This window comes from Mobula hypostoma, chromosome 3, assembly GCF_963921235.1.
Source record: "Mobula hypostoma chromosome 3, sMobHyp1.1, whole genome shotgun sequence".
NCBI lineage: Eukaryota > Metazoa > Chordata > Chondrichthyes > Myliobatiformes > Myliobatidae > Mobula > Mobula hypostoma.
The window spans coordinates 157,243,829-157,271,353 of NC_086099.1; the positions used below are offsets into that span (position 1 = coordinate 157,243,829).

At 39.3% G+C, this 27,525-nt stretch overlaps 1 protein-coding gene across 11 annotated transcripts in view; it reads left to right on the forward strand.

The window, feature by feature from the left end:
• The window catches only part of LOC134344347 (tensin-3-like), a 453,918-nt gene that overhangs the window by 272,508 nt on the left and 153,885 nt on the right, over nucleotides 1-27,525 (forward strand). For all 11 annotated transcript variants that reach the window (XR_010017422.1, XM_063043978.1, XM_063043980.1 and 8 more), the window contains 5 exons: nucleotides 3,090-3,261; nucleotides 12,445-12,495; nucleotides 15,634-15,756; nucleotides 24,890-24,954; nucleotides 27,022-27,105. Coding sequence is in view for 10 of the 11 variants with exons in the window: in XM_063043978.1 (XP_062900048.1) it covers nucleotides 3,090-3,261; nucleotides 12,445-12,495; nucleotides 15,634-15,756; nucleotides 24,890-24,954; nucleotides 27,022-27,105 (495 nt within the window). In the remaining variant the exon portion in view is untranslated. The remainder of the gene's footprint in view (nucleotides 1-3,089; nucleotides 3,262-12,444; nucleotides 12,496-15,633; nucleotides 15,757-24,889; nucleotides 24,955-27,021; nucleotides 27,106-27,525) is intronic.

Consider the following 27,525-nt stretch of genomic DNA (forward strand, 5'->3'; position numbering starts at 1 on the left):
GAAAATGAGCAGCTAGAAGGCACACGAGGGCATGTTTAAATCAGCAAATCCTCAGTGATCACCTCAACGGATGATTGATGTATCTCCTTTGAAGCTTGTTTTCCAGCGGGCATAACTGGAAAATGCTTGAGAAAGAAGAAACAGGGAAATATAAGGCAAAGGGCAAAAGCATGTTTTCTCCCAGATTTCAGCAAAATTAGTAGGAGGTGCTCAAGTGGATGTTTTGATTAAAGCTGGGGCACCACTGAAGGACTTGGCTTGCCTGAGCCATCCTTTTGTATCAAAGATAAAGTGCAAGGTGAAGAGAGGGAATAGACAATCAGTTTATCTTCATGTAACCTCTATTTGTGACTCGTTTGATGATTGGAATAGTCATTTTCAAAGTTCCTCAAAAGCCTGAACCACAGTTTTAAGGCAGTTAGGTGGGTCCAGAGTAGCAAGTTAAAATTAGTCTGACAAAGGCAGAGTGCGCTTAAGAGGCGAATGTTTCTGCGTCATCTTCTTACTTGCAGCGTGGAAAGAAATTCTGCAAACACTGGATTAATTCTTGAAGTGTGCTAATGTGGTAAGTAATATGGAGAGAAAAGGTAGAGAGTTCCTTTTCTTTTATTGATTTTGACAATGCTGACATTTAGAATTAGAATGAAAACTAGTTCTTTATTTAAAATGCTAGTGGGAAGAATCTCTGCTTTTAAGCAATGTCAGCAGGCTTCAGTGTGCTGCAGCAGCTTCTTCCAGTATAGTGAAAATGGGGAAGTTTGGGAGAGTTAACCTTTGCGCATAAGAAGTCCGGATTTCTTCCTTTAACTGCAGCTATTGATAGAAATTAATGAGTAGACTGTTCTTGGGCTTAGTAGTGCAAATGCTACTGTTTCTACTATCCATCAGGGACTTGGTTTTAGAAGTGTGATGTAGATTGGTTAGATATGTGAATAAAACTGAAACAAAAAAGGCAGATATAGAACAGGAGGAGGCAGCTTGGGAGTTGCTTCTTCTACATGAGCAGATAAACGGCCAATGAAGTTTAACCATGGGCGGCCTGAAAGTACTGCACGGGGAATGGAAATGGGAAAGACGTGGATTCATGAATTACGGTGAAATAGTCATTATGTATGGAGGGAAAAACAGAGGGCTTTTCATCACCTGAAACATTAACTCTGTTTCTTTGCCACGGGTGCTTCCCGGCCTGTTGAACATATCCATCATTTTCTACTTTTATTTCAGGTTTCCAGTCTAGTCATTTTTTTGTTTGCTTTTAATTCTATTAGATGCTTGGGAGAAAAGGTGACAGTAGAATTCAAATTTGGATGCAGAAAACAGGCAATAGTAAATCAGCTGCCTCATTCTGCTCTCTCCATTCCCCACCCGATGACAAAAACGTACAGTGTGTACTGAAGCCGGCTAATTGCTGACATATTTATCCCTGTTGAAGTTGCAAGTCAGATCAGGAACAATTGCCCGTGATCAGAATTAGATCCGTTAGCCCTGAGGCCGACTAGTTAATCAGCGCTCAATATGTGTAGCTAGTGCAGTCTAACAGTCAAGAAAGTCAACAGAATGTTAAAAAATATTGTAGAATGCACAACGTGGAGAGCTGAATTTGAAGCCCATGGCAGTTCCTGTCAGACCACACACTGAGCACTATATCAAACATCAAAAAAAATGGCACTCAATTTGTAGAGATAGCCAAAAGTAAACCACAAGACAGATGTTCACAGTTTAAAGTAAATTCTTTATCAAAGTACATATATGTTACCATATAATACCCTGCGATTCATGTTCCTTATATCTACAGTATCTATCTATCCATCTATCATACATCCATCCACCCTCCCTCCATCTCAGCCCTTCGAGCCGCACCACCAGCAACCCACCAACTTAAACATAGCCTAATCTCAGGACAATTTACAATGAGAAATTAACCTTATAACTGGTACATCTTTGGACTGTGGAAGGAAACTGGAGCGCTCAACCTTGCACGCATTTACAGAAGGAAAAGAAATACAATAGAATTTATGAAAAGCTATATAAAAACAAGGACTGAAAACTAACCGTTGTGCTAAGGAAGGCAAACTGTGGAAATAAAATATAATATTGAGCTGTAAAGATTTCTGTATCCACACCATTTCAGGAGACTATTGGTTGTAGGGTAATGTTCCAGAGTCTAGTGGTGTGGGGCTTAAGGCTTCTGTACCTTCTGCCCAATGGTAGCAGCTAGGTTAGAGCACGGCCTGGGTGGTGGGGGACTTTGAAGATGGATGCTGCTTTCTTGTGCCAGTACTCCATGTAAGTGTAATCAGTGGTGGGGAGGGCTTTGCCTGTGATGGACTGAACTGTGGCCACCACTTTCGGTCCCCTTTTCTGTTCCTGGGCATTGTTTCCATAGCAGGCGTGATGCAGCCAGTTAGGATACCCTTTGCTGTGCATCTAAGGAAGATGAGAACACAAGATTGAGAATTAATGCACAGGATCCAAAACAGGCTGTTCAGTTCTTCAAGTTTTCATGACACTGGGATCGTCTGCTTTGAACCACATGATGGAGAAAGACAATCATTGTTGAGCTAACAGAGAGGTTGGGAAAGAAAGCTGCAGTGGAGTACAAGTGAGATCATAAATGGCCGGACCTCAGATATCCTGCATCATTTACACTCGCTGTTTTGCTACCTGTTTTCATTCAACTGTGTAATCAGCCTTTTCTGAAACAGTTCAAGAATCTGCTGGTCATTATAGATCCCATGGATTAATAAATAAATCTTGTTATTGTGTGGCTATGTGTTACGTGATGTTGGCAAGTTTGAAAGGCACTGTTCCATTTAATATTGCATAATGTCTACAATGTACATAGATTTTCCTTTCTTTTATCATATTCTGGGACCAGTAAATGTCAAGATTTACAGCAGACCATGTTGTTAATGAATGCTCGAATAATTAACGTTCTTGCTCAAAAAACTCCTTTAATTTCTAAATCCTTATTCATGTATAAAGCTGGTTCTCCTTCTCTTTCTTTTGGCTTCACAAGATACTTTGTACTGAAGTTAAATATATTTTGACTTATTTGAAAGGTTTTATTATTTGTTTTCTGTGTGCAGGAGTGTGGAATCAGGTCACATTATGGAGGAAGGTTATGAGCTTGATCTGACTTACATTACGGAGCGCATCATTGCAGTTTCTTTTCCTGCTGGCTGTTCAGAAGACACCTACTTTCATAATCTGCAGGATGTAACACGGATGCTGAAATCCAAACATGGAGATAATTATTTGGTAAGGGTTGCAGGGAACTAACTGAGTGAAATTTAAATCAGAAATTTTTATTTAGTTAACTAAATCATTGTGTGTAACCCAGAAGAAACAAAGAATTTCAGAAATCTTGCCTGTATTCTCATCTAGATGTTTCTGCCAATTTTCACAAACACTGCTCCAGTGGAACACTTCAGAGAAATCCTGGGTGTCTGCAAATGTTTCATCCATATTGATATGAATGTTTCCATTTTGATATTTTAGGATATTGGAGAATTCTGTTATTTGAATTTCTTTTGTACATTACCAGACAAAAAAAGCATGGAATGGTTATTCAAGCGAAGTCAAACTCTTGGTGCATTTTTGCTGAAGGTATTTGGTAGCAAGGATAATTAGATGTTTTGGAAAATTTGCAGCTAATGAGGAACTCTCAGGAGTGGCTCAGTGATAGGTTGCGTACGTTGAGATAAATAAAAGAGTGCTAATCTTCAAATATAGGATTACTGAGTGAATTCTTTCTTCAGGAATATGAAAGATATGTACAACATTTTAATTGTAGGCATCAAGCAGGTTTAGACAGATTCAGATACATGTACTAAGGATAGTAGGTGCACCACCTGCAAAGAATGTTTTCACAGCAAGTCATAGCATCACAACATTGTGAAATGTATTATTCATTGAGAGGAATATTCCACAAAAAAAGTGTAAATCACAAAAGAAGGAAATAGAAGAGGCTGCAACATGTTTCAGAGTTTTCATGTGCTAGTACATTCCCTGTGTTACTGCTCATATTTTGTCACTCACTTACTCCTTTTTGTTCTTTGTATCTTCTTGTGAATTCTAGGTCTTTCTGTAAAGCTTCTTCATTCACACTTCCTTTTGCGACTATGTCGCCGCATGGGAAGTAAAGGATGGTGGTAGGGACAAAGGAGAATTACCAGTGGTTGAAGGCTGCACTTGGATGATAGTTTGGGAAGAATGTGTCCGTTTGAAGCCCTTCTTTAATTGTCTGGTCTTCTGTCTCCAAACCTTTACTCCCGTTCAGAATTCTTCAACTTTACTTAACACATTAATTTCCTTTCCTATTATACCATCACTACAAGCACTCATTTCCTCTTTGAATACCTGCTCAACTTCTATCTCTCTCTCTCCCACTTCTTGCACTTCCCCTACCTCTCCTTTCAGTGATCTCCCTCTAGTTATCGTCTCCCTTCTTTCTCCCGCTCCAATCATTCTCACTTCTACTGTCCCACTCTGTGGTTGTATTTTTCCTTTACAAATTCTGCTGGTTGCTTGAGTTGGTTAGGGAGCCTTTCATCTTTAGGAGTGGGGTCTATTACTGAATGCCTTTGGGATATTCTGTTGAAGTCAGGTTTCTTTAGCAGATTAAGTTTCTGCATGATGAAACCTCCTATTTGATGAGAACTTGGCGGATGTAACCAGTCTGTTGGTGAAGTGCACAAGTGAGCATTCAGTTTGTAGATGCCGATGAATTCTGCCCTGCTGGGCCACTCCCAGTCTGGAAAGAAGTGGAACATAATGGGGAACAAAGGAAGTAGGAATGGCTCTTTCAGCTACTTATACTTGTCTCACCATGGGTGGAGTCATAGAGTTGAACAGCACAAACCAGGCCCTTTGGGCCAGCTCATCCATGCTAACCAAGTTATTGACTTGAACCCATCCCATTTCCTTGTGTTTGGTCCATACTTATGTCAACTTTTCCGATCCGTGTACCATTCTAAGTGTCTGAGATCATTACTGATCTTCTATCTCATTACCATTTTGCCTATGCTGTCACCATATCCATTGGATTCTTTTGATATTAAAAACTCCACTGATCTCTCCTGTGATTGAGATGAATGGGTGAACCCCAACTTTCCTCCAGGGTAGAGAATTACAAGGAGTCACTTCCCTCTGAGAGAGTAAATTTCTCCTTTTCTCAGTGCTAAATGATCCTTTCTTTATTCCAAAAGTTTTTTGTAGATTTTGCAACCAGGAGAAACCTCTTTCCTGAAGCCTACCTGTAGGGTTGTGTAGAATTTTCACACGATTCTATGCAATCTCTTTTCATTCTCTTAATCTCTGGAAATTACTCAAATTCTCCTCACAATGCAAAGTTGCAACAATTTGGAGTTTCTCCATTGAATATTTGCTGCATTCCCTCAATGGCAGATATTTAATTTTTGCTCTCCTTATCTAATAAGAGAGTTAGCGCAACACTCTACAGTACCAGCAACCTGGGTTCAAATCCCACCACTGCCTAAAAGGAGTTTGTAAATTCTCCCCGTGACCGCATGGGTTTCCTCCAGGTGCTCCGGTTTCCTCCCACAATCTAAAGACATACTGGTTGGTAGGTTAATTGGTCATTGTAAATTGTCCTGTGATTAGGCTACGATTAAATTAGGGATTGTTGGGTGGCATGGCTTGAAGCCCTGGAAGGGCCGATTCCCCACTGCATCTCAATAAATAAAATAAAAATGTATTAAATAAAAACTCGATCGTTCTTACCAAAGCCCTACATAATTGGAGTAAGATATCTTTACTCCTGTACGTTTCCAATGAAAATATTCCATCGGTCCTAACTGCTCACTGTGCTCATATGTTACATTTTAGTGGTTTGTGTATGAGAACTGTCACATTTTACAATATGTCACCATTCAAAATAAATATTCTGCTATTTGGTCTCCTGAGGACAAATAATTAATATAGATTGTGAAGAGCCGGGGTCTAAGCACTGAGTCCCGCTGTATACCTTCCAGCTCGAGAAAGACACATATATTCACTCTCGTTTTCTGGATGTTGGTAATCTATGTCTCAATCTATGTCAGTATGTTACCCCTCCCCCTCCCCAAATCCTTGTGATATAATCTTGTTGACCAACCTCAGGTGTGGGACCTAATTGAAAATCTTCTGAAGGTTCAAAGACCCCACATATTCTGGTTCTCCCTTATTAGCCAGTCACTTTTCATAAGCTTCCAGTTAATGAATCAAACATATCTTTCATAAATCATGGCTGATTCTGCAGTGTCCTATTATGTTCTATTATTTCGATTTATTAATTACAGTTCTGCAGTTTCCTGTTTTCCCTCTTATTCTCAAATAATGACCTTTATCTTGCATGCAGTTGGTTAGTGAGGCTCCACCGCCATCATAGAGAGAGAATTCCAAATATTGACTACTTCCTGATGTTTAGAAATTTCTTCTCATCTCTATCCTAAATGACAAACTGCTTATTTGAGATTGTGATCCTTGGTTCTAAACTTTCTGGGCTAGGGAGACCTCATCCCACCTTGTCTAACTTCTTTACAGCAAGGGTAGTGAGTACTTGGAGTGCAATGCTAGAGGAAGAGGTCATGGCCGGTACAACTGCAACATTTCGGAGACATTTCGATAGGTACATGGAGGAGCTTGTAAGATTATGGGCCGATAGGCATAAGAATGCTGTAGTCAGCATGGACAAGTTGACTATTTCTAGGCTACATTATTCTATGACTTTGTAATTTTCTCTTCTCCAACTCTGATCCTCTTATGTTATTGGTATTTTCTTAGTGTCCTGTTTGTACTTCCTTAAGAGTAGCATTTTTTTCTGCTATTAATACAAGCAAACTAGTCTCTGGTTTCTTGTTTTCTCTGACTTCTTCCTGTAATGAGGTTAGAGTTTGTGCTTATCTTTCACATTAACAAATAATCATTTTGCAATGGGAGTTACCAGACTGACTGGGCTCTTTCCTCTCCCTTGTCCGGAGGTATCTATGCCAAATGTAATACTTCATATCTTGACCTAATGGAGAAAAATAAACTCAACATATATTGGAAACTGAATAAAAGCTGTCCATTGTAAGGATTAGTAATGCACCAGATTGTTCAGACATTTGAAGAGTCTTGCCAAATCATTTGAGGATAAATATTTTATGAATTACCTTGATACACAGTAACCTAACTGACGTCATTAAATCGTGATTACTCTGAAGGTTATGCTTTCATTAAGTTGAGTTGCTGCAGTCTTGTCTGTGTGTGGTACGCTCCCTGAAACTTAGAAGTTGTCACAATCCTGAACTAAATGTTTAAAATCATCGTAAATGTTTAAGATCAGCCATCAGGCAGGTTTGGATTATACAAATACAGAAATAAAATTCAGTTCAACACTATGCACTATTTCACTGAATATTAATACCTTGGACAAAGTTGTAACAGTGAATTAGAAATAGGGTTAATTCAGTTTTATTATGTTATGAAATTTGTTGTTTCAGAGGTATGAGGTATTAGTATAATGTACTTCCAGCTGGTATTAGCAAGATCTTAATCACTCCATAGTTTAAAAATATTTTACAGTGATCACATTTATGGGTATTTATATATTGGGCTGATTTCCATTTCATCACATATCAATACATAAAAATATAGCAAGGTTACAGCTTTGTTCATATTGTTTTGCAAATTAATGAGGACTGAAAGCACATAATTAACACACTTAACCCAGAGTTCTCTCAAGCAAATTGTGTGCTGCTTATTTTTTCTATAATTGGTATCCTGGTTAGAGAGAGACATTTCAAAGAGGGCACTAATTGAACACAGATGTTAAAAATAAGTCTTGCACTCTTTAGCTGAAATTCAAATCAAAATATACAGTGTTTGGATGTATGCATTTTGCTGATTTGTCCAGACTCGAAGATTTCAGGAATTTCACAGCTATGAGTTATTGAAGGCCTTGAAAATTAATAATGGCTCCAGTATGTAATGAAAATACCAGCTTCAGGCAGCCACAGCAGCCTTTTGTAGCAATGACAAGCTGCCTTCACTTGTTGCTCTCCTGCCCCTTGGGTCCCCACTGGAGCAGATCTTGCTGTTGCAGCTACTTGACCTTTGTCAGCTTCAAGTGGCTAGTAAGACCTTTTGCTGTGCAGCACCAAATCACCATAATTGGCAAGCTGTGCCCACACAAATACTTCGAATACTTCCTATTTGTCATATAGTTTTTGTCGACTTTGGAATAAAGTCTATCTCTCTGTTGGTGATGGTGAAGTAAGTATTCACTGGATTGATTCTAGGTAAGAAGATGTCACGAATGAAAGTTCAGCAGACCGGACTTACATTTCCAGACTATTAGATGAATGAGTGCCTATTTTATGAAGAGACCTGACACTGTAGATGTTGAGTGGATATTCGACTGATATGGGGAATCTATAAGAAGAAGGCAGAGTCTCTGAATAAGTGGTTACCCAACTAAGAATGAGATGAGGAAATTTTAGCAGTCATGGAGTTCTCAAAACACAGAGAATAGTTGATGCTAGCCTATTTAAGAATTTCCAAGGCTGATGTAGATTTTTAATATTTTAAGAGTATTACTGTAAGACCATTAGACATAGGAACACAATTATAGCACTCAGCACACTGGGTCTGCTCCGCTATTCCATCATGGCTGATTTATTATCCCTCTCAACCCTATTTTCCTGCCTTCTCCATGTAAGCTAACCAACCAAGAACCTATCAATGCCCTTGGGTGTGTGCTTAGGCCACTGCTCTACTGTCTCTATACCCCATGACCGTGTGGCTAGGCATAGGTCAAATACCATCTATAAATTTGCTGATAATACATCCATTGTTGGTAGAATCTCAGATGGAGATAAGAGGATGTACAGGAGTGAGATATACCAACTCGTGGAGTGGCGTCACAGCAACAACCTTGCACTCAGTGTCAGTAAGACGAAAGAGCTGATTGTGGACTTTAGGAAGGGTAAGATGAGGGAACATGAATGAATCCTCATAGAGGGATCAGAAGTGGAGAGAGTGAGCAATTTCAAGGTCCTGGGTGTCATGATCTCTGAGGATCATGCCAGGTCCCAACGTATCTATGCAGATATAAAGAAGGCAAGACAGCAGCTATTTCAGAAGGGGCTTGAGGAGATTTGGTTTGTCAGCTAAAACACTCAAAAACTTCTGCAGATGTACCATGGAGGCTGCATCACTGTCTGATGTAGGAAGGGCTACTGCACAGGACTGAAATAAGCTACAGAAAGTTGTAAAATTAGTCAACTTCATCTTGGGTACTAACCTCTGTCGTACCCAAGACATCTTCAAGGACCGGTGTCTCAGAAAGGCAGTGTCCATTATTAAGGACCCCCATCACCCAAGGTATGCCCTCTTCTCATTGTTACCATCAGGAAGGAGGTACAGAAGCCTGAAGGCACACACTCAGCGATTCAAGGACAGCTTCTTCCCCTCTGCCACACGAGTCCTAAATGGACATTGAACCCATGAACACTATCTCATTTTGTAATATATATTATTTCTGTTTTTGCAGTATTTTTAATATATTCAATATACATATATGTGTGTGTGTGTGTATATATATACTTTAATTGATATACTTATTTATTTTTTCTTTCTGTATTATCATGTATTGCATTGAACTGCTGCTGCTGAGTTAACAAATTTCACAACACATGCCAGTGATAATAAGTCTGATTCTGATTCTGATTCTAAATGGAAGTTATTTATTCTGAGGCTGTGCCTTCTGGTCCTAGACTCCCCAACTATAGGAAGCATCCTCTCCACAACTACTCTATCTAGGCCTTTCAACATTTGATAGGTTTCAATGAGTTTCCTCCCTCATTCTTCTAAACCCCAGTGAGTAAAGGTCCAGAGCCATCAAATGCTCCACATATATTAACCCTTTCATTCCCAAAATCATTTTCGTGAGCCTCCTCTGGACTTTCTCCACTGCCAGTACATTTTTTCTTAATGAAAAGGCCCAAAACTGCTCACAATACTCCAAGTGCTGTTTGACCAATGTCTTATAAAGCTTTGCCATTACATCCTTGCTGTTGTATTTAGGCCTCTCAAAATGAATCCTAATATTGCATTTACCCTCCTTACTACCAACTCAATCTGCAAGTTAACCTTTAGGGAATCATGCACAAGGATTCCCAAGTCTCTTTGCACCTCCGATTTGTAAATTTTTTCCCTGTTCAGAAAATAGTCTATGCCTTTATTCCTTCTACCAAATTGCATGACCATACAGTTCTCTACACTATAATCCATCTGCTACTTCTTTGTCCAATCTTCCAATCTGTCCAAGTTCTTCTATGCAGACTCTCTGCTTCCTCAACACTATCTGCCTCTCTGCCTATCTTTGTATCATCTGCAAACTTGGCCACAAAGCTGTAGATTCCATCATCCAAATTGTTGACATACAACATGAAAAGAAGTGGTACCAACACCGAGCCCTGTGGAACACCACTAGTCACTGGCAGCCAACAGAAAAGGCCTCCTTTATTCCCACTCTCTGTCTCCTGACAATCAGCCAATCTTTTAACCAAGGTAGTATTTTTCTTGTAATACCATGGGCTTTTAACTTGTTAAGCAGCCTCATATGTGGCACCTTATCAAAGGCCTTCTTAAAATAAAAGTAAACAACATTGACTGACTCTCCGTTGTCGATCATGCTTATCATTTCCTCAAAAAATTCCAACTGTCTTGTCAGACAAGATTTTCCTTCAAAGAAGCCATGCTGACTTTGGCCTACTTTATCATGTGCCTCCAAATACCCCCAAATCTCATCCTTAATAATGGATTCCAGCCACTGCAGTAAGGCTGATTAGCCTGTAATTTCCTTTCTTCTGTCTCCCTCCCTTTTTAAAGATGGGTGATGTTTGCAATTTTTCAGTTTTCCAGAACCATTCTAGAATCTAGTGATTCTTGAAAAATCAGTACTAATATCTCCATAACCTGTTCACTACATCTTCAGAACCTTTGAGTGTAATTCATCTAGTCCAAGTGACTTAACTACCTTCGGACTTTTCAGTTTCCCAAGTACCTTCTCAATATTAATAGCAACTACACTCACTTCTGCCCCACTGACACCCTGGAATTTCTGGCATACTGCTGGTGTCTTCCACAGTGAAGGCTGATGCAAAATAATTAAGTTTGTCCGCCATTTCTTTGTCCTCTATTACTACCTTTACAGTGTCATTTTCTAGCAGTCCAATAGCAGCAATGTCTCCTTCCAGTCAACTTTGGCCAGCTCCTCACTCATGCCCCTGTAATTCCCTTTACTACACTGTAATACTGATACATCTGACTTTAGCTTCTCCGTCTCAAATTGCAGGGTGAATTCAATCATATTATGATCACTGCCTCCTAAGGGTCCCTTTATCTTAAGCTCCTAATCAAATCTGGTTTGTTCTGTAACACCCAACCCAGAATTCAGGCTTATGAGAACCAGGCATGAAGACGATTCTGGCGATGTCAGATGAGCCATATTCTTACTGAATGGTAAAAAGGTTCAAACAAAATGGTGCACTCCTCTTGTTTCTTATTTAAATGGGCAGGCAGCATCTGTGGGGAGAAAAGCTGTTCAAAGTATGAGGAACTGTTTTCTTTCTTTGCGACATTTTCTTACATATCATTAGAACATGGGAAATCTAGAGATAAGTATTTTGAGATGCGGAGGAAGGTGGAAAGTGACGGATGGTGATGGAGAAAAAGGCAAGAAAAATTAAACTGGATGATAGTGGAGATCAAAAGATTGTGGACAAAAGAAAGCGGAGTGGTCTAAGAAAACCATGAAGATACAGAATTATTAATGAACAATCTGTCTTAATTTCCTCACTTTAGAACATAAGAGAGCGCTCAGAGTTTAGAAACTGCAGGAATGTTTGGATGATGATTATGGAGCCTATAGGCAAACAAATTGCAGCTGGGTGAGAAAAGGAATGCTTTTGAGATGGGACGTATTTGTTTTTCTTGTGGTAAACTGTCAGTCGAGAATCCTGCTGAGAGCATAGTCTGAATAATGAATTATCCCACTCTTGAAAGCTAGGATAGGGTCACAATGAATTTTGAACTGTTTCGTCCCCATCTGATATTGCAGAATGAAATGATATGTGGAAAGTAAAAGTTTTTAAGTTTTTGAGTATTCTAAAGCAGTCAGATAATCTGGCAGTGTGTGCCAGTTGAATGTTTATGGTAAAAGCAATACTAAAGATTAAACCAGCAGTTTCAACATTGTAAATGAGAGTTATTAGCACAATTGTTATATTTAAAAAGTATAAGCATAAGGCAAGGAAACTAAAGCAGGGATTGATGAATGTTGCTATTGATTTTTCTACCAAATCATCACATTGTTTTGTACTCTCCATAGTGGACAGGATGGCTCACAAACCTTATCACTCTCCTTTATTCAATAAATTCATTTTCTTTTCACAGGTGTTTAATCTTTCTGAAAGGAGGTATGATCTCTCCAAACTGAACTCCAAGGTATGCTTTTTTTTAAAGTTAACAGACTGTTTTTCACATTTCCATTCCCACACCAGCATGTCTCTACCATGGTGGAGGCTAAACACAAGCAAAAAGAACAAGCCCTCACATTCTGCCTGGTTAGGCCTATAAACCAATGGCATGAATATTGAATATTGGTTTCTCCAGTTGCAGGTAAACTGCTTACCCCCCCCCCAACCCCTTTTCTCCCTTCTCTTAAACTGTCCACTTCTTCCTACGTTCACCCCAACACCCATCACCTTGTCTCTTTCCCCTCTCACCCTCTTCTCTCTCCTTCTGCCCATCAGCCACACACTCATCCCACCTCCCTCAATTGACTCCATGTCCCATCTTTCTCTTCTCTCAGGTTTAATCATCTGCAATTCTTTGTCGCCTCCTCCTGTAACCTTCCTGCCTTTCTTGCTATTTCAACTCTTCATTCCCCCATCTGTCTATCACCCCTCTTCACATGGATCTACTTCCCAGCTCCAGCTGCACTCCTACCCTCGACTTTCTTACACTGGCTCCGTTCCCTCTGCCTTTCAGTCCGGATGAATGGTTTTGACCCATAAACATTGACTATCCATTTCCCTGCCTGATCTACCGAGTTCCTCCAGCGTCCAGCGTTTTGTCTTCTTCTTGCTCCAGCTTCTAGCATCTGCAGTCCCCGGTGTCTCACTTATTCTTCATCTGCACAGTTGTACTTTTTCCTCCTCAGCACCAACTTGAAAATCAGACTACATGTTACCACTGCATTACTGCTGTTTGGGTAATGGAACTATGCAAATGACAGCCCAATAATATGAGATTGGAATGGCATTTGCTCTCAGGGAAGTTAAGTGGGGAAAGCAAAATAAATAAAGACAAGTTTCTTGCATTTCTTAACATATGCATTAATAATGTAGTTTCATGTTCTGTAAAATCTGTATAAGACTGCTTTCCTGGAGTGCAACATCCCTCATCGCCTCTCTCCTCAATCTAAGGGTTGTTGGATTGCTTCTTGGGATCATATTGTTAGCTGAACCATGTCAGACCAAAAATCATAGTGGACGGTGCCTTTAAATCAACAAGCCATGTTCCAGAACAGGAACATTGCACGAGAAGCTTTCTCTTCTGTCACCAAGAACATGAATCAACATTGTCTCAGTTTCTTTCCTTTATTGCTGCCTGCTCAAATATGTGCTGCTTTTGTATCCTTGGTGCATTATAATAAGACATCAGAGGATATTTGGGAATAGCAGATTTTTTACAGGGGATCATTAATCTTCTAAATTACTCATTAATTGGTCCTGGATGGAATAATAGAGAGTTTCCGTTTTGTTGATATCCACATGATGGACGAACTGTTAGGAGCGTATGGTATCAATTCAACATCTTTTATGAAGCTGTGAACTGTATTGTTCCGAGAAAAGTGGACATTCTGTATATAGTTCTTTAGTTGACATTCCCTGAATAATCAGACTCCACTGTAGTTAGTATTTTTGTTGTCATTGACAGAGATTATTAAATTGGTCATGAATTAGGCTATTTACTGTTTTCACTCTCACTGATGAAAGAAATTATAGATGATAGACCATGAAGAATGAGCACATACTGTCATAATAATACAAGAAACATAGGAACCACCAAAGACTTCAAATTCCAGAAATGCCCATACATTTTGATTTACCACAACTTCCCATTCCTGTTTCCTCACATGTCACTTGGTTCTATTCTTTCTGCACAAACACATCTTGGTATCATTCATTCTATTTGCTTTAATGATCTTTCATGGTAACACATTCCAGATGTGGTTAACTTTGGTGTGAAATAACTGTGATTGAATTCCTTATTTATGGCAAACTTCCTTTTGTAAATGATGCCCCAATTTTTTAACTCTTCATCCCTATAAACATTTTTCTGCATTGATTTTTTATCAGTTTGCCTGTTCTTTCTGACATATATCAGTCTCTTTTTTCTCTCTTCCTTCCTGTGAGTTACAGCCCAACTTCATCAACCTTTCATCATGAATTTAATAGTCCCGTGGTTCAATTGACTTTTACCCTTTTCATTTTAGGAATTTCAGAAATTTCCGTTATTTTTCATTGGGTGATCAAGTTGGTTAAAACCATATGTTTCAGGAATTTCCATTACTTTCATTGGGAATTCATGATCTTTTTTTCATTTTAGATGACTTAATGCAACTTTGCCTGAACAAGCAGGGCCATGCGTTCTGGTAATCTTTACTATTTCCCAGAATAGCTTTCGAGATAAAAAGGACCTGTGATTTAGAAGAATGGAAGAAAACTAGTTTTATTTTGTTGTCATTATAATATATTAAAATTCAGTAACTTAAATAATGTGATCCAAGATCACACTAAAAAGCTGTCTGGCAAACATGCTCTTCTATATATTGTCCAGAATAGCATGTGTTAAAATTCAAAATGCATAACATGTCATTCTAGTTTTTATGTAATAGCCAATAGCTTAATAGCAACATAGATTTTATTATTTTAATTATTTTGACATACAATTCTTATCTGAAAGTTGTAAAGGCATTTGAAATAGTTAAGAGCTTTATTAGACTGATGCCTGGAATGAGTGCGTTAAAGACTGAACATGCTAATTGAATCCATTGGAGTTTGGAAGGAATCAAGGGCCTTGACTTAAACATGCAGCATCTCAAAATGTCTTTATACTATGGATGTGGAGCAACTGTATTCTTGTGCAGAAAATCTAGATCTATAAACCATTGTTTAAGAATAAAATGTCACCTACTTAAGACACATGGTGTGATGTATTTTTTGGAGGATAGTGAATCTTTGGAGTTCACTTTCTCAAAGGGCAGTGGAAGCAAAGTATTTGGATGTCCTTAAAAGCAAAGTAGCAATATCTGGATAATAATGGGATGATAGGTTTCCAGGAATGGATGGAAATATGGAGTTAGCTGCAGTGGGATCAACCATTATTTCATTGAATTGCAGAGCAGGCATGAGAGGCCAAGTTGTCGGCAGGTGCACTCAGTTTGGTTGTCTATGTACAGAATCATCTTGGTGTTTAAGTAAATTCTTGCTTTAAAACAAGCAAACAATCATGATGGAAGCATACTTGAACTCTGCTATTGGCATTAAAATATCTGAACTTTGCTGCTTGTTTCAGGTGATGGACGTAGGTTGGCCTGATCTTCATGCACCACCTCTGGATAAGATGTGTACCATGTGCAAAGCAATGGAGACATGGCTAAACAATGATCCACTTCATGTCGTGGTTATTCATTGCAGGGTAAGCTTTATCCATGCTGTTGGTATGTTCTTGGTTTTGCCTAGTTAACTTAAATTTAGAATAAGTGATTTGTTGAATTTAGTCATTGTATATCTAATGGGCTTCCATTGCTTTCTAAATAGAAACTTATAATATGATAAAAAATATTATTTTCTTTCTTGTTAAATTGATGGTTTCTTTGAAATGATAAACATGAATGTCTTGAGAAACTAGAAGAAATCTCTCCATACAGCAATTGTGCTTGTCAGCTAAGATACATTTGGTTGGAGGGTAGATTTCTTTTTGGATTTTTATTATTGTGATTTTACATCACTGGGACCAAAGTCAAATGCAACACACTTGAATGCAAGTAAAGTTTTCTTTATGCTTTGTAGTTAATGCAATACAGTTAACAACCTCAGTAAACACTTCCTTTCTTATGATCACTTTAATTATGATAGTAATTTAGTGGCAAATTTTAAGTAGAATTATAATCAGGGCATAGAGCTACATAAACTGAACTGTGATTTTTAATAAAATCTATTTCCTGTTAGAACTTTGCTGTTACCAGAAAGGTAGTTTTAATTCAGCAGTCTTGATGCCCTTGAATCCCATTTCAAAGGCAAGATTTCCTTTACTTAAGGATTAACATGGCTCCCATCCCAATTTAAAATGACGGAGTTGCACATATTCATTTCATAGAAGTACTTTTCATTGTTTATCAAGCTCCTTCTCCAGAAGAATTTCAAATTTGATTCCTCACTGCTGTTAGTTTGCTGGCAGAGAGGGTGGGGTGGGGGGGGGGTGCTTTATTGTAATGAATATAATAGAAGATTTCAGTGTCATCTGGCCAAACTAAAAACATACTGACCAGATCTGCATTGCTAGAATGTATGTGTTACTAGACTAAGATGCAGAGGCCTGAATTACTGATCTGGAGATGTGAATTCATATTGAGGTAATTAAATCCAATAATAAAATGCTAGTTATCAGTTATGGTCAACATAGAAGTAGTGGATTGTTGTTAAAAACCCAAGTGGTTCTCTAATATACTTCAGGGAATGAAATTTGCTATCTTTACCCACCCTGGGAAGATGAGCAGCAATGCAGTTCACTCTTCCCCTGCCATCTGATTAGACAGGCAATAAATGTTGGTCTCTCCTGCCTCATCCCATGACTGAACAGCTATTTCCCAATGTGGATTACTGTTCATGAAAGCAAAACTTTTAAAATGCGTGTGGTTTGTTTGTTGTTTTTTTTTCTCTCTGCTAAGCCTAGTGTATTTGAGGATTAAGTATACAGGATGTATAAGTTTGTGTTTGAAAGTCTTCATAAGATCTTTTTTCCAAATAAAATGTCACACTGTTAAATCTGAAAATGAAGCAAAGTTAATCTATATCATTTGTTTTAATAAGTTCTACACCTTTTGACTTTTACTCTTGTTTATTCTGGCTGTATTTCTGGCAGCATTATTCCATTTCGAAGGCATGGTAGGTTAATTCCCCATATAACTTGGTGTTGCAGTCGTATGATATTTTTGGAACCAGTTCTAGAGTGTCCATATGACCACATGTTGTTTAGCTTTTTAGCTGAAAGAGCTGTTTATGGGAACCTAGGCATGCTACAATAACATTTGTATTACTGTACTTACAGCAAGTGATAAAAGCTAGTTTCTGCATTGTGTCAGCCATGGTGGTTGCATCCAGTTAACGGAATAAAGTATGGGACTGGGAAGTCTAGATGGTATGGTTTAAGAATGGGTTGTAGAATTCCATTATATTGCAGGAAGTGGGAGCACCACATCTCGCAAGTCCATTCATAAAAAAATCTCCTAGCGAGTACTTCAGTTGGTGGTGATATTTTAAAATTGTCATTAATAGTAAAAACGTAATAGTTTGGAATGTAAGAAGTTCTGGGAACCAAGCTAGATAGTGAAGTTGCAGCTGAGATCAGAGCAGCAGTAATTTTATTGGATGGTGGAGCAGGCTTGCGAGGCCACGTGACCTACCCTTGCTTCTCATGCTCCTCGGCAGTTTGAGGATAAAGGGGAAGCCTTTTCGGACCGAGATTAGGAAAAACTTCTTCACACAGAGAGTGGTGAATGTGTGGAATTCTCTGCCACAGGAAACAGTTGAGGCCAGTTCATTGGCTATAGTTAAGAGGGAGTTAGATATGGCCCTTGTGGCTAAAGGGATCGGGGGTATGGAGGGAAGGCTGGTACAGGGTTCTGAGTTGGATGATCAGCCATGATCATACTGAATGGCGGTGCAGGCTCGAAGGGCCGAATGGCCTACTCCTGCACCTATTTTCTATGTTTCTATCTAATAGTCCAATCACCACTGAGCTGTTTTTCGATATTTGTCGTTGATCTGTACTTGTGTTCCATTTGCTTTGGGAGGATTTGTGTGCCTTTATAACCTTCCCTGACAATCATCTATTGATCTCACTACTCACAATGTCAATTGACCCTTGTTCAGTCAGGGGTTTGGGCTTTACCTTCATCCCTTCCTTTGCTCTACTTTGCTGCACCAGTAGGTATGCTTTAAAAAAATCTTGGCTCATTGTAAAACACATTTTTAATGACTTAAAGTTCTTTGCAAGTTTTATTTTAAAATCTACAGCCTTTTATAGTGCATCTGGGGAACTGAATGTGGCTTTCGAGATGTGTCACGGTGCCTGGTTTAGAACATTTGGCACAGCCTTGTGAATGTGCATAATCATTGAAACGGAAGCAGTATTCAGCAGAGTAAAATGACCTAATAAACAAATGTTAAGGTGTACTTCGAAGTGGTTTTCAGTGAAATTGCCCAGATGAGGTTTTATTAAAGATATTAACCCAAAATGCATTTTTACTGCTAGATATTATTGTGGGGGTAAAATGGTCAACACTGCAGCAAACCAAGCAAGAAATCCAAAAAGGAAAATTTGAGCAGCTATTATTGGTGGTTATCTTGGCCATGGTAGTATTGCAACAGCTACATCGTCCTCCCTACTCCAACAGTGGTTACTTATTCATAATATTGTCATGTAGCTGTATCCGCTCAAAACTGGTCAGCTAATACAATGAACTACCCATTTTATAAGGAAAAGACTGCATTTACTTAAGATTGAAAGAACTGAAATCATCCAAAATAGCACATATCAAGTTTCAAACAGCTTCAGAAAGATTAACTTGTGTACTTTCCCAAGGGTCCAAGTGAGCCTGTGTGGCTGCGGATATTATTTAAAGAAAGTTGTTAACAAGTAGTGTTAACAACTGAAGAATAATTTTGGTGTTTTATAAAGCAGCACATGCTCAACGTACAGACTCAGTCTTTACAACTGACAGAGGTGGAGCTATTTTTAGTTTGCTTTACTGTTGCTACATCTGAATCTCCTGGAAGCAAGACTTTCTTTTCACATTAACTCAATGCTTCTTTGTTTCTTTCAGGGGAATAGTACTTGCATATTGCTGTTCCTAACTCTTGCAAATTACTGCATTTGCTGGATTTTTGTTCCTGAAAATAGGGAGTCACTCATTTAAGACTGAGGTGATAAAGAATTCCATCTTTTGGAGAGTTGTGAATATTTTTAATTCTTCAGCCCAACAGTCATTTTTCTTCAGCTTTGGAAGAGACTCGAGGATTCTGGGAACCAAGCTAGATAGTGAAGTTGCAGCTGAGATCAGAGCAGCTGTAATTTTATTGGATGGTGGAGCAAGCTTGAGGCCACGTGGCCTACCCTTGCTTCTCATGCTCCTTGGCAGATTATGATGCTTCATAGTTGAGCATCCTGAAGATACAGCATTATGCCAATTTAACCATGAGAAATGCTACTCTTGGCAACATGGTGTGGGTTGTCTTGACGTCAGATACAGACCCAAATTTATCTCCCAGTTTTCAGAGAGGAAGAAGACAAAGAGGATATTTGTGCTTTTCACAGATCTTTTTCATCCATCACTGATGTTACCTCACAGTGTAATGGAAACCGATGAAATGATGTTACCCATTTCTCTCTTTATTTTGCCAGTCTTCCAACCCCAGAACATATCTCTTTTTCAATCTTCTATCAGTTAATCCAGCTGCAGTGAAGGAAGATAAATAAATAAAGTAGCGCAATACACGCCAAGTGAGGAGGAACTTAGCAGGTCAGGCAGCATCTATGCAGACGAATCAACAGTCAATGTTTCAGGCTGAGACCCTTCATCAGGACTGGCGATCCTCAAGACCTTCACCTAAGTAGTTCGAATGGTTCATACAGTATACAACCTGAAATTCTTGCTCATCACAAAACAGGAAACCCCAATTGCATGAATGGTAGAAACATCAGACCCCTGGAAGCTCCTCCCTCTCCCATCGCATAAGCGGCAGCATTAACGTTCCCCTCCCCTCCCACTTGCAACAGCAGAAGCAACGACTCCCCCCCAACCAACAAGCAATAGTAAAAGTGTCCCAAAGAGCCCTTGATATAGAGTCCATAGCACAGCACACTCTTTCCATCAAGGGAGAGGGAGGTCTCCCCTGCAACAACAAAAGCGGAGACTGGCACCGTGCTGTTCTGCTGTTACAATCTTCTGCGTCGCTTCTCCGTGCCCCTTGAGTTGAGGACCGACGGGCTGTCATTCTCCATCGAAGGAGAGCGAGAGAGTGATCGAGTACAGAGGCCTTCTTCCGTCAGCAGCACACGCCGTCTGCTGTCTCGATGTTTTACTCTCACACAGTGCCTCAGTGGGCGAGGGTAGTTTGTGTGATTAGATAGCATTTCAAGTGTTACCGGCATCTTATTTACACACACCAGTGCAAGTTAGACCTGAAGTACTCAAGCATTCTATGCCGTCCAAAAGATCAAGATTGTTCTGATCTAAGTACAAACCCAACATTTCTGCCTAGCCCCCATAACATTTGATCCATCTGTTGTTCCATTTCTCAAGGCAGCGTTTAAAGAATACGCCTTGAAATAAAAAACTTATTTATTTGCAATTGATTGTATTGATTTATTGTATTGTCACATGTCCTTTTACATGTACCGACATACAGTGAAGATTTTGTCTTGCGTGCGGTTTATACAGATCAATTCATTATACACCAGGTAAAACGATACCAGAATGCAGTAAAAAGTGTAACAGCTAAAGAGAGGTGCAGTATGGGTAGACAAGGCACAAGATCATAATGAGACATATTGTGAAGACAAGTGTCAATATTTGCATACTAAGGAACTATTCAATTGTCTAATAACAGTGCGGTAGGAGCTGTTCTTGAGCATGGTGGTACGTGCTTTCAAACTTATTTGTATCTTATCCCAATGGAAGAGGGAGAAGAGAGAATGCCTGGGATAGGTGGGGTCTTTGATTATGCTGGCTGCTTTATTGAGGCATCGAGAAGTATAGACAGAGCCCATGGATAGGAGGCTGGTTTCCCTGATGTGCTGCACTGTGTGGACAAATCTCTGCAGGTTCTTACAGGCCAAGCCGTAATGCATCTGGATAGGATGTTTTCTGTGGTGCATCAATAAAAATTAGTAAGTGTTGATGGGGGTATGCTAAATTTCTGTAGCCTCCTGAGGAAGTGTAGGTATTGGTGAGCTTTCTCTCGGTGGGGGGGGGGGTTATTGGTGATGTACTGTGATGTATTTATCAGTCATATCAGATCCCAGAGATTTCACAAAGGATTAGGCTAGAAGGACTAGCCTGTTCTATATCATAACTTAATGATTGTATTGTAGTTTAAAATCTTCTGAACCTGGAAATTTCTATTTGATTATCCCTGCTCTTTATGTTAATTCTAGAAACATCACCCGCTTATGCTTGTGTGCTCTAAGGGATGCACAGAATGAGTATTTGAATGAGGAGGAATATAATAATTAGTTTGTTGTAAAGAGTTTTGTTAAACTTGTATGTTTAGAATCATACAGCACAGGCATGGTCTCTATAGCGACCTAATCTGCACCACATGCAAAATGCCCATCCCACTTTATGTTCCCTGGATTGTCAACAATTCCGCTCAGATTCCATCTACACACCTGTGGCAATTTACAGTGACCAATTAAGCCATCAGCCCATGTGCCTTTGTGTACCAGTGGAAACTAGAGTACCTGGATGAAAACTGTGTAGCCACAGGGAGAATATACAGTACAAACTCCACACAGACCATAACACGGCAGGGTCCGGGTTGAACCCAGATTCCTGGAATTGTGAGGCAGTTGTTCTATGCTCTGCATCATTGTACTGGTTAATTGGGATACATTGGGACCAGTACATTTTAACCCAATTAAATGGCTGTTCCAGTTAGCCGAAGTTTCGTGGAAATAGTTAAAAACGTATGAAAAAGACAAACTACTGTTTAACTCAGTAACAAGTTATATATGTAAATGAGATACAGAACAGATTAGAACACTTCCAATACTACTACAGTACTGTACTATAAAACTGTGTATTAGTTCCTCAAATAGCTATCGGCTGAGGAAATCGTCCGGTTTACACAGGCATGTTCTTTTGATTGACTGTAAATGAACAAAATCAATGCAGACACCAACTGCAGCAAATGGACTGCCTTCATGCAATGTTTTTTGCTGATTGGATCCTTCAAAACTTCATATTCATTGTAACATTCAAAATGATTGTCGATACCTTCAAATTCCTCATAGGTCTGAACGTGCTGAAGTAGTAAAATCATTTCATTTTCACTCATAGTCATTTCTGGTATCTCCAAGCCTAAATGCTTGAAACTGCACTGATCAAAAAAGTTCTGGATTGTCTTGCTACAAACAAGAGAAAATCTGCAGATGCTGGAAATCCAAGCAACACACACAAAATGCTGGAAGAACTCAGCAGGCCAGGCAGCATCTAAGGAAAAGATTACAGTTGACATTTCGGACTGGGTCCCTTCAGGGTCGACTGTACTCTTTTCTGTACATGCTGCCTGACCTGCTGAGTTCCTCCAGCATTTTGTCTGGATTGTCTTACTACTTATTTCTCACCAACTATCAGTGACAAAAAAATCACTGCTTTTTGAACACAAACACACACACTATTTAAAAACTGTTTATTCTAAGTATAGCACCTAATGTCCTCACACTACTGCTGCTAGTTAGAAACTCTTTAGCAACAGCCTCCTGTCCCAATTAAGCAGCGTAGTTTCCCAAATAAACAAAGAGAATCCCAGCTATTTTCTCAATTAGTTGTTGTTCTTTAAGAGTTGTCCCAAATAAGTGGTTACCCCGATTAACTTATTTTACTTGCTGGTAGTGTGATGTAATCAAAATTTTAAAAATTCTTCACTCAAAAATTGAGTGTCATAAATTGTCTTAATCTAGCTGTTATTGTGTTTTGTTCCCCTCTCCTTGTTTGAACTTTTGAGGCAGATATAATGGCCGTGCCAGATATGATATCTTTGAAACGAGATCAGACTTCAGCTAGGTGGAACCTATTCATAGAGTCTAACTAACCTGACCTTGTGCAAAGTATAGGTCTTGGGTTATTTATCTGAGTTAACTCATGCTTCCTAATTATATTTACAGTTAAGCATTCGTTAGATTCAGTGAGCAGCTACACATCAGCAAAATAAAACTGTGTAATTTCAGTAAAAGTAATTACACGTCCAAAGGGTCATCAAAGTGAAGCATTGCAACGCATTCAATCTGAGATGTTAACTGTCCATTTCGCTCCACAGTTGCTGCCTGACTCTCCGAGTTCTTCCATCTTCCTGCTCTATATTCCAACATCTGCGTCCAACCTGAAACATTGTTTATAACTTTTACTCTTTCATTTCAGATTTTTGGCATTTGCAATATTTGATTTTCATACTTTCTCAAATGGTCTGACGTTGGTCAGGGACATTTTTGAATAGTTGCCTATACAGTAAATGTAATGCTGAAGGTTTAAAAACAGGAAACCTGGCTAAAATATATGCTTAGTTTAGAATTTTAAATTGTAAAGTTACATTGAAGACTATAGACAGTAGATTTTTATAGAAATTTGCATAAGGGCTTCCTTGCTTCTCTGGTAGAGACAAATATTTCTGAATGCATAGGTATTCCCAATGTTTTTTATTGATCTCAAGCAATGCAAAAAGCACTGAAGAAATTCAGTGAGCAGGCATCATCTCTGGAGGGGAATGCGCATTGGATGTTTCAGGTCAAGTCCCAACATCTGGACTGGAAAGAAAGAAGGAAGATAGCCAGTCTCGGTTGTTTTCAAGCCACAGTTAAGGAATGGAATAAAACATCAGCAATTATTCCCTATTTTGATTATAACTTTTGCTGGGAATTGGAATTGAAATGAAATGATTAAACAATGCAGTCTCAACTGTTGTGACATCAGTGTTCAAATGGCCCATAGACCCTCACTGTCATGTCTCTCATGAAGAATGGGCATTTGAGCTGGGTACAACTTGATTGACAACACCTTAGAATAGGGTGGAAGTGAAATTAATCAGATTCCATTCTTTGCCGCAAGCAAGCTAGTAGAAAAGCTAAATCTACCTGCTGTGACATGGTTCTTCATTTGAGCTGAGAAAGAGTAAGGTTCAGAGAAAAGTCCAGTATAATCTGAGCAAGTTATCGGTAATTGTTCTTTTTACAGTGTCTTAAGAAAATCTTATGAACTCACCTGTCCCACCCTCCACACCACCGAAAGTGCAATAATGAAATTTCATGGAAGATGTAGCTGGAACTTCTTTCTAATCGTCTTAAAGTGGGAGTTCATCTATTTGAATAAAACTTTGGGTTTTCATTCCTATTTATATCAATTACTGTTTGAAGTTGCTCAGTTAAGTGAGCACTTTAATATCAGCATTACTTGTTTTAATATGCTTCCAAGCTTAAAATGTCTCACTTATTCTATGTTACATAATTTTCTGCTATGGAGATCAATTTAATTCTACTGGGAATTAAATACCTTATTTTAAGACAAATTAAATCCTTGAGCTTCACTTGACTGTCTATTGTGGTGGTGCTGACTGTGTTAATCATAGTCTTGCAGTAAAAAGCTCACTTGTATGATAAAAGCTTTCCAACCGCAATTAATATCCCTCCTTTTCCTTGTGCACACTTCATTAATCTTGTAAACACCATTCATATGATGGATATCAGAAGCAGACAGTATGTTTTCACCTTTTGGCATCCTTTAGGTGCTAATCAGAAACTAAGTTTCACTCGTTTAACTTTTTTCTCTCACCAGGGAGGTAAAGGAAGAATAGGAGTGGTTATTTCATCATATATGCACTTCACGAATATCTCTGCAAGGTAATTCCTGAAATTGATCGATTCATTTGCTAAAGTTGGTCCCATCAATGACCGTGAAGACTTCATTATTTTATTGTTGACCTGTCAAATTTATTGATAAGCTGAGCTCGTTGATTTCATTAACTTTGCCTCCAACTTACACCCTGCCCTCAAGTTTACCTGGTCCATTTCTGACACCTCCCTCCCCTTTCTGGATCTTTCTGTCTCTATCTCTTGAGACAGCTTATCGACTGATGTCTACTATAAACCTACGGACTCTCACATCTACCTGGACTATACCTCTTCTCTCCCTGTCTCTTGCAAAAATGCCATCCCCTTCTCACAATTCCTCCGTCTCCGCTGCATCTGCTCTCAGGATGAGTCTTTTCATTCCAGGACGAAGGAGATGTCCTCCTTTTTTAAAGAAAGGGACTTCCCTGCCTCCACCATCAACTCTGCTCTCAGATGCATCTCTCCCATTTCACGCACATCTGTTCTCACCCCACCCTCCCGCCACCCCACTAGGGATAGGGTTCCCCTTGTCCTCACCTACCACCCCACCAGCCTCCGGGTCCAACATATAATTCTTCGTAACTTCCGCCACGTCCAACGGGATCCAACCACTAAGCACGTCTTTCCCTCCCCCCCCCCACTTCCCGCAGGGATCGCTCCCTATGCGACTCCCTTGTCCATTCGTCCCCCCATCCCTCCCCACCTGGCACTTATCCTTGTAAGTGGAACAACTGCTACACATGCCCCTACATGTCCTCCCTCACCACCATTCAGGGCCCCAGACAGTCCTTCCAGGTGAGGCGACACTTCACCTGTGAGTCGGCTGGGGTGATATACTGCGTCCAGTGCTCCTGATGTTGCCTTCTATATATTGGCGAGACCCGACGCAGGCTGCGAGACCATTTCGCTGAACATCTACGCTCTGTCCACCAGAGAAAGCAGGATCTCCCAGTGGCCACACATTTTAATTCCATGTCATATTAATTCTGATATGTCTAACCACGGCCTCCTCTACTGTCAAGATGAAGCCATACTCAGGTTGGAGGAACAAAACATTATATTCCGTCTGGGTGGGCTCCAACCTGATGGCATGAGCATTGACTTCTCTAACTTCCGTTAATGCCCCACTCCTCTTCGTACCCCATCTGTCATTTATTTATTTATTATTATTAATTTTTTTTTCTCTCTCTCCTCTTTCTCCCTCTGTCCCTCTCACTATACCCCTTGCCCATCCTCTGGGCTTCGCTCCCACCCTTTCTTTCTCCCTAGGCCTCCCGTCTCATGATCCTCTCATATCCCTTTTGCCAATCAGCTTTCCAGCTCTTGGCTCCATCCCTCCCCCTCCTGTCTTCTCCTATCATTTTGCATCTCCCCTTCCTCCTCCCACTTTGAAATCTCTTACTATCTCTTCTTTCGGTTAGTCCTGACGAAGGGTCTCGGCCTGAAACATCGACTGTACCTCTTCCTGGCCTGGCCTGGCCTGCTGCGTTCACCAGCAATTTTTATGTGTGTTGCTTGAAATTCCAGCATCTGCAGATTTCCTCGTGTTTGCGTTGTCAAATTTATTGTGCTATTTTCCTTTCTCCTACCTTTTTTTGAATCTTGCCATTTTATCGAAAAAGTATGTTCCTTTTACTTCCTTTTTCTGCGCCCTCTAAAATAAATATAAAAAATAAATTAAAATCAAACAAAAAAGATGAAATACTGAGGTAACATGGAAAAAAAGAATGAGTCAGCTTGGTTATCTTTCATTAGAACAGTTTTAATAAAAATTCATCAAACTGAAAAATAAGTGTTCATTTCTCTCCTTATGTTGTTTGACTGCTGAGAATTTCCAGTATTTATTGTTTCCATTATCTTCGCTATTTTACTTTACTATAAAGTTTTAATCTTGCTCTTGCTGCCCAATAGATAGTTGCTAAGAAGTTTGGCAGTCGAGCATCTAACCTGATCCCACTTCATAATGTGTACCATTTTGAATTTGCATAACTTTCATTTTTAATGTCAGAAAGTCTGTTCATCTGGGCTAGCTGTTGATGCTTAATGCTCACTCAGTTAAGTTGTTTATCGTTACAGTGCTGATCAAGCTCTTGACAGGTTTGCCATGAAGAAATTCTATGATGATAAAGTCTCTGCCTTAATGCAACCTTCTCAGAAACGGTGAGTCCGGGAAGTTGTCAAATTTGAACTCTCATTTGAGCTCAGGATATCATTGAGAAAATGATTAACTAATGGTATGAGCTGGTCCATTTTTAAGATATGTTGAAAATCACTAATAGATGAAAAATAAAAATTAAGACTCTTCAGCCCAAAGTAGAACTTTAAGCAATGGTATACCGAGCAGTCTATCACCGCAATTTGAATAATTAATTTAGATTGCAGGAATTAACATTTAAATTTTTTTAAAAGATCAGACATTTGATTTTGTATGAATAAATTTACATTTTGGTTTAAGACTTATCTTAATCCCTGTTCAGTTGATTTTCAGTATATAATAATTTCACATCTCTAGACAATAGTGAGATGTAACTGAAGTGACCTAGGATGAATTACTAAAGCTACTGCTTGCTCGATTTCATG